Source organism: Meriones unguiculatus, chromosome 1 (assembly GCF_030254825.1).
Source record: "Meriones unguiculatus strain TT.TT164.6M chromosome 1, Bangor_MerUng_6.1, whole genome shotgun sequence".
Taxonomy (NCBI): Eukaryota; Metazoa; Chordata; class Mammalia; order Rodentia; family Muridae; genus Meriones; species Meriones unguiculatus.
In genome coordinates, this window is record NC_083349.1 from 61,536,159 (window position 1) to 61,547,931 (window position 11,773).

At 52.2% G+C, this 11,773-nt stretch overlaps 1 protein-coding gene across 1 annotated transcript; it reads right to left on the reverse strand.

Annotated features, from left to right (window-relative positions):
* Positions 1 to 1,451: 1,451 nt before the first annotated feature.
* Calhm1 (calcium homeostasis modulator 1) lies at positions 1,452 to 4,198 on the reverse strand. Its single transcript, XM_021650625.2, has 2 exons — positions 3,647 to 4,198; positions 1,452 to 1,940 (listed from the first exon to the last, which is right to left on the reverse strand). The coding sequence occupies exons 1-2, from the start codon at positions 4,196 to 4,198 to the stop codon at positions 1,452 to 1,454; spliced, it is 1,041 nt and encodes a 346-aa protein (XP_021506300.1).
* Between the last annotated feature and the right edge of the window lie 7,575 nt (positions 4,199 to 11,773).

Here is an 11,773-nt window from a genome sequence, read left to right on the forward strand (position 1 = left end):
CTGAGGGACAAGCTGAACCCTCAAATCTGGCTTGTTCCCATGGCAGGAATGAATGGAGAAAAATCAGAGTTTGTTTGTCCAGGCCTTTCCAGGAAGCACTTTACAGGTTGGGGGGTTGTCTTAGCTCCCAGCACTCTCGTGTTAGAATCCAGGTCTTGGCAAAGCTTTCTCTCACATTTGTTCCTCCAAACACTCCTGTCCCTAGTGGACACCCCCACACCAATGCAAACTTGGTCTGTATTAATTTGGTCCTTTCATTCAGGGCTGGGGTCAAGTTCAACCTCCAATTCCCTGCCACCGTGGCACTGTGATTCCACTTGAGAGTGGAGGGAGGCTGGATGAGGGAAGATGAAAATACGAAGATCAAAGTGAGCTCTGAGAAGGGCAGGGCTAAGGGCTGGAAGATGGGGCTGGGAGATAAAAAGCCTAACTGCATCTCTGTTTCATTTTCTTGGACACGATAACAGCCAAGAATTCCTGTCCTGTCCTGTCCTGTCCTTTGGTTGGGGTCAGGGAAGGGGAGGAAGCAGCCAAAAGCATATTAACCCCACTGGTCCAAGTGTCTGCTTTGTGCCATGATGAACCTGTAAGGTAGATGGCCTTCTCCCTATTGTACAAATGAGGAAACTGAGACCCCCAAAATGAAGGACTTCGCAAACAGTAGAATCAGCATTTAACCCACTTTTATCTCACTCTGTAGCCTTAACTACTCCCCCTCTTAGGCAACACCCTCATCTTCATCCCACCTCACTGCAGGCTTCCCAGGGAGCCTTTGAGAAAATAAGAGTTCATCAGCTTTCATGTCTAGTCCTCACACCCCATGGATCGTCTGCTTTCCTATAATCTGTGTGAGAGTATTAATTTTGTGCTTGGTGTGAGGTAAATATGGAGTCTGTTGTCTAATGGCCTCATGACACACACCTTGACCTCTCTCATAAGATCCTAGGTCATGGCATCTTATCATGTTTCACCCAGGTATGTCACAAAACCCATTCCATTTGGTCCAAGAAACTGGCAATGATCACCAGAGGGCTGGCTGCTCTCAGTTGCCTGAGCCCGAGCGCAAGAGAAGTCTAGAGGAAGAAGAAATACTGGCCATGGGTTTTGGAAGCCTAAGTGGGGACACTGAGTCAGGGATGGAATGAGCAGCATCAGGATGAGGCTTGGGAAGGGATTTGGGTACCAGCCATGCTTCCTGGTCCCACCAACCAGATGTGGACACAAGTAATACTGAAACAGCAGGAGATGAGACACAGGACGACACTGCTCCCAGGCCACCCAGGGCAGCAGCTCAGCTCAGGAAGTAAGGTCTTCCAGCTCCGACTTTTCTTTTTAACACCAGCAGGTGACTGTCTGCACTTGTTATAGCTCAGAAATGTTTTCTGTCTACTTCGAGGGGCAAAGGGTTTTGGGTTCAGATCTCTGTTCCTGCCTCTACAGCCAGCTATGGCTCACACTTTGCTGAAGTAGGTGGCCACTTCTTTGCGAGGGGGCCGGAGCTCACTCCCAGCCCAGCCATTGCCCATCAGTGGTGCCTCCTGGCCCAGCCGCAGTGGTGGTTTGCATTTGTGCCAGCTTATAAGTAGCTTGTTCATGGTGCCTTGGTCAGTGATGCCACGAAGCTTCTCCCTCTCATTCTCCGTCCTGTCAGAGGGACTTTGGGCAGCCTCCATGGCTGTGGCTGTGGCCGTGGCCAGCACTCCATGAGTGTGACCCAGTTCCAGGTCATGGTTCATGGCTTCAAAGAACTGCTGGATACATACCTTAGCAAAGGCCTTGGCATGCTCTGTGCATGTCTCATCGAAGAGCTTACGCTCAATGTCAATGTAGTGGGACCAGTACTTGCTCTTGAGAAAGGCAGCCTGCGTGAAGCAGGGCCTCACAGAGCGCACCATGAACGCCAGCAATGTGGTCAGCAACACGAAGGACCAGCCCAGTGCCTATGGGGAGAAGAGGCTGTCAGCAGACTTACCTGCCCAGACCCCTAAAGGAGTTCTTAGGGCCTTGACAGAGGAGGGCAGCCATGGATCAAGAAACCTCTTGGCCTCTGTCTCCCTGTGTGTAAAATGACCAAATACTCCACCTCGCAGGACTCAGATTCTGGGAACATAGAATGTGCCACTCTGGCAGTGCAATCAGTACAGGAGTTAACACCATGCCCCATGGAGAGGCCTCCTGGGTACAAATCCTGCCCCCCTTTGATCTTCCTATGTCTCCATATCTCTCCCTACAAGATGGGGCTACCAGCAAGAGCACCTACTTCACAGGAATTTTCCGAGAACTAAATGAGATGATGATTGTAAGACAGCTTGCATATAGCACTCTCTGTTAGACTTCAGGATGATACCACTCAGGGGCCTGATCTCCCCAGGCCTGGCTACTTCTTCCTCCAAGCTCCGGGCCTTTCCTTCCGTTTCTAGAACTGACACCAGCTCTGAGTGAGCTCTTTCTCCACCAGGCCCAGCTAGACTCTCACAGAGTTCCGGAGATACCCTGGACAGTCCTCAACCTCTGACACTTGGCTTTGACAAGTCCTCTGAGAGCAGCTCACCGGACACAGAGCCGGGCGCCCCTCCCTGTCTGCACTTTGGGTCAGACCCTGTCTGCACAGAGAAGAGTTGGGAAAGGTCAAGCACTTGGGGTTAGCGGTGGGTGTGGCATCACTGTTGCCTAATGGCCGCCATGGGGGGGGGAGGAAGATACAGCGCATGTGACTCAGCCAGGGGGCTGCCTCCGGTGTTGCTCACTAAGCCGATTTGGTTACAGAGGGCTTGGGTTGTCTCCTGTTGCAAGTGAGGCTGGAAACCTGATACTTCTTGGACGATTTTTGATTTCTAGATAAAGTCGGTTAATTTCTAAAGTGACTCCTGAATTCCTTCTCTACTGGTCACAGGGGACTTGACTTGTCTACAAGCCAGGCTGCCTATGGCCTCCGGGGGCATTCGGGTGGTGGGGGCACCTTCCGGCTTACATAGTGTGTCGGTTTAAAGGTCAAGCTGAGCGACCACTGCTCCAGGGCCTAAGGTGATGGAGAAGGGTCCCCAGATGAGGAGGTAATGAGCTTGGCTTAGACACCCATGGTGGGAGATCCTCAAGCCATTGGGGGGTGACAGAGGCCGTGCAGGGAAGAAGTCCCTCCCTCTGGGGGACCAGGCCTCTGAGCTGGTCAGAGCAGTGTGCCTGCCTCTCTAGCCCACTGGTGCCCATACTGCCTCCTGCCAGTCTCCCTAGATCACCATTCCAGGGCACGATGCCCAGATGGTCCTGTAAGTCTTACCCCAACCATCCATCTCCCTCACCCACATGCTCCCGTTCAAGATGCCCAGACCCTCAGCTCCCACTCCCGGAGTGAGCAGGCAGCAGCTGGGGGTATTTGCCAGGGAAATGTACCCAAATGGCTTAGCCACCCACCGGCCTCTCACTACCGCCTGGGCCTGGGAGAGGAAACGGATGCAAATTTCCCAGCCTCTCAACTCTGAGCTCAGGTTGGAGAAGGTGGAGAACCATCCACGCTCTCCAGGTGGGCTCTGTGTTGTCTCAGCTAGGATCGAAGGCCTCCACCCACAGCCGTCTGAGGGGAAACCCCACTCTGAGGAGGGATCTTCACACAGGGACCCTGGCCTGTGAGGAGACCCAGCCCCCTCACCTGAGAGATGCAGCGCAAATACCGCACGGCCACCTCTCGGGCCAGCAGCCAGTTCCCGTCATAGATCTCAGGGCAGGGTACCCGAGCCAGCAGGCGAGCGAGCTCTGGAGCAGGCAGGCCAGGCACCAGGCTGCCATTGCCTAGTGTGGCCACCGGCACAGCTGTGCAAAAGGCACAGAGGAAGCACTTGCCATCCAACAGTGTGACGGCCACCCAGATGACAGGCGCGATGAGAGCTCGCTGGGCCATGGAACAGAACATGTAGCGCAGCACGGCTGGGTCCTTGGCCCTGCGACCTGGGGGGCGCTTCCACTCTTCGGCTAGCATGGATATGTTGTTGTTCATGACTAGGCCGAGCAGGAAGAGCACCAGGGGAGGCGTCAGCAGTATGCCCATGCTGTAGGCCACATTGTAGCCAGGCAAGCAGGGGCAGTTGAAGTCAAAGGCAGAATACATCTGGGCACTGGCCAGCGCCATGATGCCACAAATGCCATTCATGAAGGACTCTTGGTTGGACTGCAGAAATTGGAAGATCATCCGAAACTTGTCCATTGTGTCTTTCGGGGTTCCTCAGCCTCTTCCGCTCTCACTGTGTCCTCCCACACAGCTCCAGGAGGCTACTCCGTCCACTGGGCATCCACCTCATGACTGGGCTCTCCTGGCTGGACAAAGCTCAGAGCAGTTGATGAGGTCACTCTTTGAAAAGCCTTCTAAACAGGTGTTGGTAGAGAGGGTGCAACTTGACCAATCCCGTAGGTACAGCCGCATCTGTGTCCCTCCCTCTGGCTTCCCACCCCTTCTCTCCAGCTGCCTGCAGCCTAGAGATCCAGAAAGCTGCACCCTATGAGGAGCAGAGGAGCAGTTTTCTTTGGGTGTGGGAGGGAGGAGGAGGTGCAGACGGGCTGGAATTTGAGAGGTCGCTGGGCTCTGGGGAAGCATGTTGTCTCCTGTGCCCTCTCCTGAGCTGTCTCTACGATGGATGCCAGGACCCCAGGGAGCTCCTCAGTCAGTTGAGACAATGACAATAAGAGGACATGGAAATGACGGTGGTGGCAGAGGCTGTAGCAGGCAGCAGTAGCTGGCTGTTACTCATAGTAGGGATGGCAGAGGTGGCAGGGGTGGAGCTGGCGATGAGAGTGTGGCACACAGCAAAAAAACCTGGATTTAAAGGATTTTCTTTTTCTTTCTTTCTTTCTTTCTTTCTTTCTTTCTTTCTTTCTTTTTTTTTTTTTTTTTTTTTTTTTTTTTTTGACAAGGTCTCCAACTCACATGTAGCCAAGAAAGATCCAGAACTCCTGATTGTCTTGTGTAACCCCCAGGTGTTGGAGCTCAGGCTTGTGCCCGATCATCTTGTCTGAGACCCCCAGACTCTGGGCTTGCAGGTTTGTGCCATCCCAGTTGGCACTGGCATTGGAGTTGATCGGACGGGTTGCCCATTTCGTCTCTATGTCTCTGTGGATATGTCTGTGTCTGTGAGTTGTGGGTGGCCAACCCTTCCCAGGGTTTCCTCTTCTACCTCTGCACCCCTGACCCACAGGCACGGTGTTCCATGCTCAGAGCTTCTCTGTTGAGCCACCCAAGGGGAAGGCTCCCTTTGATCCTGCAGCTTTCAGACAGGCATGTCAGATCCAGATCCAGGCGGATGACTCCTTGTCTGGGGCAAGGAGAGGTTGGATGTCAGCAAGGTCATCTCCTTGTGTTTCTGACTGTGCGTGTGCGCAGTGCGGCTTCTGTCTGTGTGCAGAAGTGTGTGCAGAACCACGTTAGTGGTCTTCTGCCTGCATCTCTGTATTTCTGACAAGAACTGTCATGGCCTCAGCTGACCTGTGTGCATTGTGTAGCCCTCGTACAACCCTGTGGGATAGGATTTTCATTACTTTACACAAGTGAGGCCTGAGGCTCAGGGAGGCTGATCTTAGCTAAAGGCCGCCCAGGTCATAGGTGGAGAAGTGGGATTTGAGCCCAGGCTAGCACTTGTGGGTAGGAGTGCGGGGTGAAGGAAGGCAGGAAAAGTGTTTGTTTCTGTTTTAACTTATCTTCTGGTTGGATTAAGTTTGTCTATTGAGTGGAAAGACTACTGTCTCACAAGTAGGACATGGTGGGGAAGAATTTTGCTTCCCTCAGCCATAAGGCTAGGTGTCCCTAGGACAATTGGAGTCCCTGGGTTGGTGGCCCCTGGAAGACTCTTGCTAGGGACTCCTCCAGAAGACAGAAGGGAGCAGCGGGAGGGAGTTCCGGCAGAGGCGTGTCTGTCTCTCCCTGGATTTGTATTACGAGTTGATAGGCACCGAAGAGGAGGGTCTCAGCTGCTGCCAGGGCTGAATGGGGATGGGGTGGGCCTTGATGACTCATGAAACCACAAGAGGTTTCCAGCGCCATCTGGAGTACAGCCTTGAGTACAGGTATTGGACATGGCTGCCTGTTTGTAGCAATGGTATGTCAAGAATCCCAGACTGGTTGAAAGGTGCCTGCGGCAGCCGTGCATGCCTGCAAGTTCTCCCGCAGTGTTACTTGAGAAGTCTTGAGGCAGCACAGTCACCGCTGGGTCTTACAGGACTCTGTGAGGGTTGGTGGCCTCCCTTCACTTCAGCTCCAAGCCTCCTTCCACTCCTAAAACACGACAACCTCTTCCCACTGTGCAAGCGCTTCCGCGTTTCCTGAGTGCTTCTGTTCTTCCCGGCAGGCATTCCTGTTTGTCTTATTATTTATTTTATGTATATGGATACTTGTCTGCATGTGTGTCTGTGCACCACATGAGTGCCTAGTGCCCTCAGATCTCTGCAGACTGGGGCTACAGATGGTTGGAGGCTGCCAGGTGGATGCTGAGAATTGAACCCAGGTCCACTGGAAGGACAGGCAGTGCCCTTAACCACAGAGCGAGCTCTCCAGCCCCTTCTATTTATCTTATTTCTTTTCTTTTTCTTTTCGAGACAGGGTTTCTCTGGGTAGCCCTGGCTGTCCTGGAACTCACTCTGTAGACCAGGCTGGCCTCGAACTCAGAGAGCTGCCTGCCTCTGCCTCCCAAGTGCTGGGACTAAAGGCATGTGTCACCATTCCAGGCCTTTAAAATTAACTTTAATGTTCTTTCTTTTTTTTCCCCCAAGACAGGGGTTTCTTGTTTCTTTGTGTGACAGTCCTGGATATCCTGGAACTTGCTCTGTAGACCAGGCTGGCCTCAAACTCACAGAGATCCACCTATATCTACTACCCAAGTGCTGGGATTAAAGGCATGTACCACTACACCTGGCTAAAATTCACTTTAGTGTTGTCTCCTCTCCTTTATTTTTTTATTTTTATTTTTTTGAGACAAGGTATTACTGGCCTTGAACCCATCATCCCTCTGCCTCCTAAGTCTGGGATTATGAGGATGATCCCCATGCCAGGCTGATAATGGTTCTTCTCTAGAGGGGACTTCTTCAGCTCTCAGTTTAGCTCAGTTTCTCTCTGTTTCTGTCTCTTTTTCTTTGTCTCTGTGTCTCTGCCTCTGTCTCTCTTTGTCTCTGTGTGTGTGTCTCATAGGCACAAATGACTGTATGCATCCATGTCTGTGCAGAGGTAGAGGTGAGAGTTGGCACCTTCCTTTGTCACTCTCCTGACTGCCTGGAGACAGAGTCCCCTGCTGAACCAGAAGCTCACGTCTTAGCCAGGCTGTCTGGCCAGTGAACTCTCAGGATCTACCTGTCTCTGCCTTCCTTGGTTCCTGGCATACATAACGAAACTGAACTTTTTACCTGGGTGCTAGGGATTTGAACTCAGTTCCTCATGCTTGACCAGCAAATTTTCTGACCCCCTGGGCTGCCTCCTCAGCCTCTTTATTTCAAACTTAGCTATGCTAGGAGGATGTTCATATCTGCTGCTTCTCCTTGGACCATGCAGGCTAAAACTCTGCATTCATTTTCTTCACTATTCTTTTTTAAAAAGATATTATAGTTTACATATATGAGCATTTTGTTTGCATGCATATATGTGTACCACATGAGTGCCTGGTGTCCTTGGAAGAGGGCATTGGGTTCCCTGGAACTAGAGTTACAGACTACAAACAGTTATGAGTGGCCATGTGGGTGCTGGGAACCGAACCCAGGTCCTCTGCAAGAGCAACCAATGCTCTTAAGAGCTGAGCCATCATTCCAGCCTCCTTGTTCATTGCCCTATACTGAGAACACTGCACCTGGTACTTAATAGAGGTTCAGTTAATAAGTGCTGAGTGAATACTCAAATGGGCGATCAGAGGATGAACTTGAGGGGAGATAGGAACTCAGATCCAAACAAGAGACTTGCCTTGATGGGGGAAGAGGAGGGCTAAGGGCCTGGTGAGGGTTCAGAGCTCCCTGCCAGGACAGCTGCTACTGGCAGGCAGCCCAGTGTCACCTCTGTTCTGCTACCACCTGTGACTCCAGACCATTTCCCATTGGTTTCCCCTAGACCTTCAGGGACAGGGTCCCCAACCCCAACCCTCACCTCTCCCCAAAGAGCCCACAAGTGAGGAAGGAGAGGGGTTGGGTGCAGGCAGACACACAGCAGAGTGCCTGCATTTTCTAGGAGGCTCTCCAAAGTGTGGTTATGAGTTGGTTCCTCTGCTCCCTCACGGTCCTCTGTCCCAGAGTCTTTCCCCGCACAGGATGTGTGTCAGGACCACTGGGACAGGGTGGAAGCCTCTAGCCTTCCTTTATAATTCTGGAAGGGACATGGGCCCTTTATCTGCATGGGTCCTACAGACCCCGCTTTGGACCCCCTTACCTTGCTGGCCTGTCTCTGCCCTCTCTGCTTCCTGATTGCTCCTTTTTCTCTTTAGCTGATCCTCTTCCTTATCCTAAATGCTGCCTGCCCTCACACTAGCCTCTCTCTCGGCAGCCCTATCCACTCCTGCAGCCTTCGGCATCCCTTCACCTAGACAAATCCCAGATAGCATCTCCGGCTCCACCTTGCCACTAAGCACTTGCCTTGCTCCCTCAGTTGCTTGTACATGGTACAAAGTATTAAGTACCCTCTGGGACTTCCCCTCCCCTCCCAGGCTGGGAGTAGATGTGGAGGCTTCGAGTGCCCAGGCTGCACAAGACGAAGACATGCCCTTGGATATAGGACAGGGTCAGGGGCTGCAATCCTGGACTGGCTGGGACTTGAGGAATGTGTCTGGGCCCCCAAGATAGCTCCTCTCGTTGAATGGAAGGTTTTTCAGGAGCCATCTCTGTGTCCCTCTCAGTTGGGGGGGGGACACCTGTGTCTCAGGCATCTCACACCTGCAAGGATGTGAACAATAGGTAGTGTGGGTGGGTGGTGGCAGAGAGCTTGGGGGCCCTGCAGCTATATGGACTGGGGCCTAAAGAGGGTGAGTGATACCTCATAAGGCAGGAGGGTCCAGAGAAGGTGACGCTGGGCTCAGGGGCTGCTGCTTGGCAGACTTCTTAGGTTCTGGCCGATGGCCTTCACTTCTGCCACATTGCACAGGCACCCCGCCGTTTGGTTGAGTTCACTCTTCATGCCCCTACCTTCCACTCCAGCCCAGAATATATGAAAAGAGAGGACAGTGTCCCTCCTGCACTTGTACTCTGAGCCCCCAGGACCCCATGAGAATCTGCTTCACGAGAAGATGCAATGGGCTCTGCCCTTTGCCAGCTCCATGCTTGTGTCTTTGCTGTTTTCTCTTCATTTTGCTTTCCAAATTGTCACAGAACAGTCCCATCCTTTAAGACCCAGTCACGTAATATCACAACCATCGCTCAGTCTAGAGCTTCACTGTGACCCCAGAAAGCTTCCGGTAAACGGTTTGCCTCTGTTATGTTGCACTGATTGCCTCAGACTGTCAACATTTCTGAGCCCGTCTCTGTCCCTTAAACAGTGATCTCCTTGGAGTAGCCTATAAAGTATCTCTTTCAGCGTTTTCTGTTACAGGGCCCTATGCAGGAGGTGCTCTATAAGGGCTCAGTGTGAGAAGGAAGGTGGGATGATTACAGTTGGTGGCTTTTTAATAGTCCCCGGGGCCCAGGGCAGCCGGCCTTTCCCAGGGCAGGAGCTCACCCACCCAGGCTGGGCTATCATCAAGCTCTTTTTCCATTCTCTCCCACAGTTGCTGTTATCAATTTGCCTAAATCATGTCGCATGCCCCATGCTACTGCAGACATTTGCATGGCCTGACCACAGTCAGGAAGCGGAGGGTGGGGAGGGGAAGTGAGCTACAGGGATTTTCTGGTTTTACTGGGTTTCACAAGGTCCCTTAGCAAGAACCCAAGGAGTAGAAGTTGCTTAATGGAGGGATCCAGGTTCCAGGAGCCATCCAGGAGTACCTACACTGCCCACGGCCCTGAGGCAGCGGAAGAGACTGGAGTAAACGTAGCTTTGTTTTCGGGCGCAAGTGAGTCATCAGGGTCTGGAGGAGGTTCAGAGGACTGGCTTGCTCTTTCTCCGCCTCTTCCCGTTTGGGCTGCCACAGACTAGTGACTTTTCTAGCAGCTCCAACATCAGTGGTGTTTCACAGGCTTTGTTCCTTTGCTGGACCCCACCTGGTTCTGGAGACAGCCTTACCAGGCTGGGGGCGCTGCTAACAGGGGGAGGGGCGGCCCGAGAAGGGATGGTGCTGACGAGGGATTCAGGCAGCCGAGCAGCAGTGATGGTGGTAGAAAGGCGAGGGAGGCAGCCCTGCCAGCTGGAAAGCAGAAGGCTAGGCTCGAAAGAGCCTGGACCAGGCTTAGCTTTGGCCAGCTCCAAACAAGCTGCTGGGAACTGGGGGCTATGGAGGTCACCTCCTCTTGATGCCACAAGATAAATTGTGTTTATCATGTGTTGGGAAAGTGGCGTGTGCACGCCGCCTGGGGTGCATGTGGAGGTCAGAGGGCAACTTGCTAGAGATGCTTCTCTGTTATCACGTGGATCCTGAGCACTGAATCCAGGTCCTCAGGGTTGGCAGCTGGTTCCTTTATTCTCAGAGCTATCTTACCAGTCTGATCTATTTATTTTTGAGACATGGTCTTATGTAGCCCAGGCTGGCCTTGAATTCGATTTGTAGCTCGGGATGACCTCAAACATCTGCTGCTCCTGCCTCTACCTCCTGAGTACTGGATCCAAGTGTGCATGACATGTCCAGTTTATACAGTGCTGAGGACTGAACCCTCATTCATGCTGAGCAAACATTCCACCCACTGAGCTGTATCTCCCAACTGAGCTATACCCCCAGTCTGCAAAATAGAAACCTCTGGAGTGGCCACGAAGAGTCAGGACCTAAGGCTTTCCATGAGAACTAATTTACCAAGCATGATTTGCTAGAACCTACCTTGAGAACCCTGGTAGAAAAGCAAGAAACTCAACAAGGGCACTGAAAGACAATCAGAAAGGCCTAGAGAGTAAGCTGGTGTCACGGCTCAGAATAAAACCCAGAGCCCAGTGTTCTGGGATTCAATACCAGCTCCTACCCTGGCGACCCTGGGCAACTTCAATGCCTTTTTGGTTTAGTTTTCTCTTTTAAACAATGATCTGATGATGGAGCTTCGGCGGTAAAGTGCTCACTTAGCACTTTGTTCCATCCCCAGGCACAATGCACGTCTGTATCCCAGAACTTGGGAAGTAGAGGTGGGAAGGTTAGGAGTTCAAGGTCATCTTCAGCTAGACAGAAAGTTGAAGGCCAGCTAAGTTTCATTGGATCATATTTAACATACATGCACGCATGTATGCACGCGTGTGCGCACACACACACACGTGCAAGGAGATATGGTAAGGAAGGAAAGAAAATTTGTCTCTTTGTCCCTGGGGTGTGCTGGCACACTAGCAATCCCAGGACTCATAAAGCTGAATCAGCAGGATCACTGAGAGCTCCAGGCCAGCTAAGACTACAGAACAAGGCTTTAAAAGGGCGTGGGGCTAAAGAGATGGCTCAGTGGTTGGGTCCATACTGTTCTTGCCAAGTACCCAAGCCTAAATCTCAGCACCTATACCAGGCAGCTCACAACTGCCTGTAAGTCCAGTTCCAGGGGATACAACACCTCCGGTCTCTGCGGGCACTCATGTGCTCATACCGCCTCCTCCTACACATAAAATAAAACAAGTCCTAAAAAAAGAAAAAAGAACAACTCAATGGCTCACCAGGTAAAGGCACCGTTGCCAAGCCTGACGGAATTTCTGAGACAGACATGATAGAGC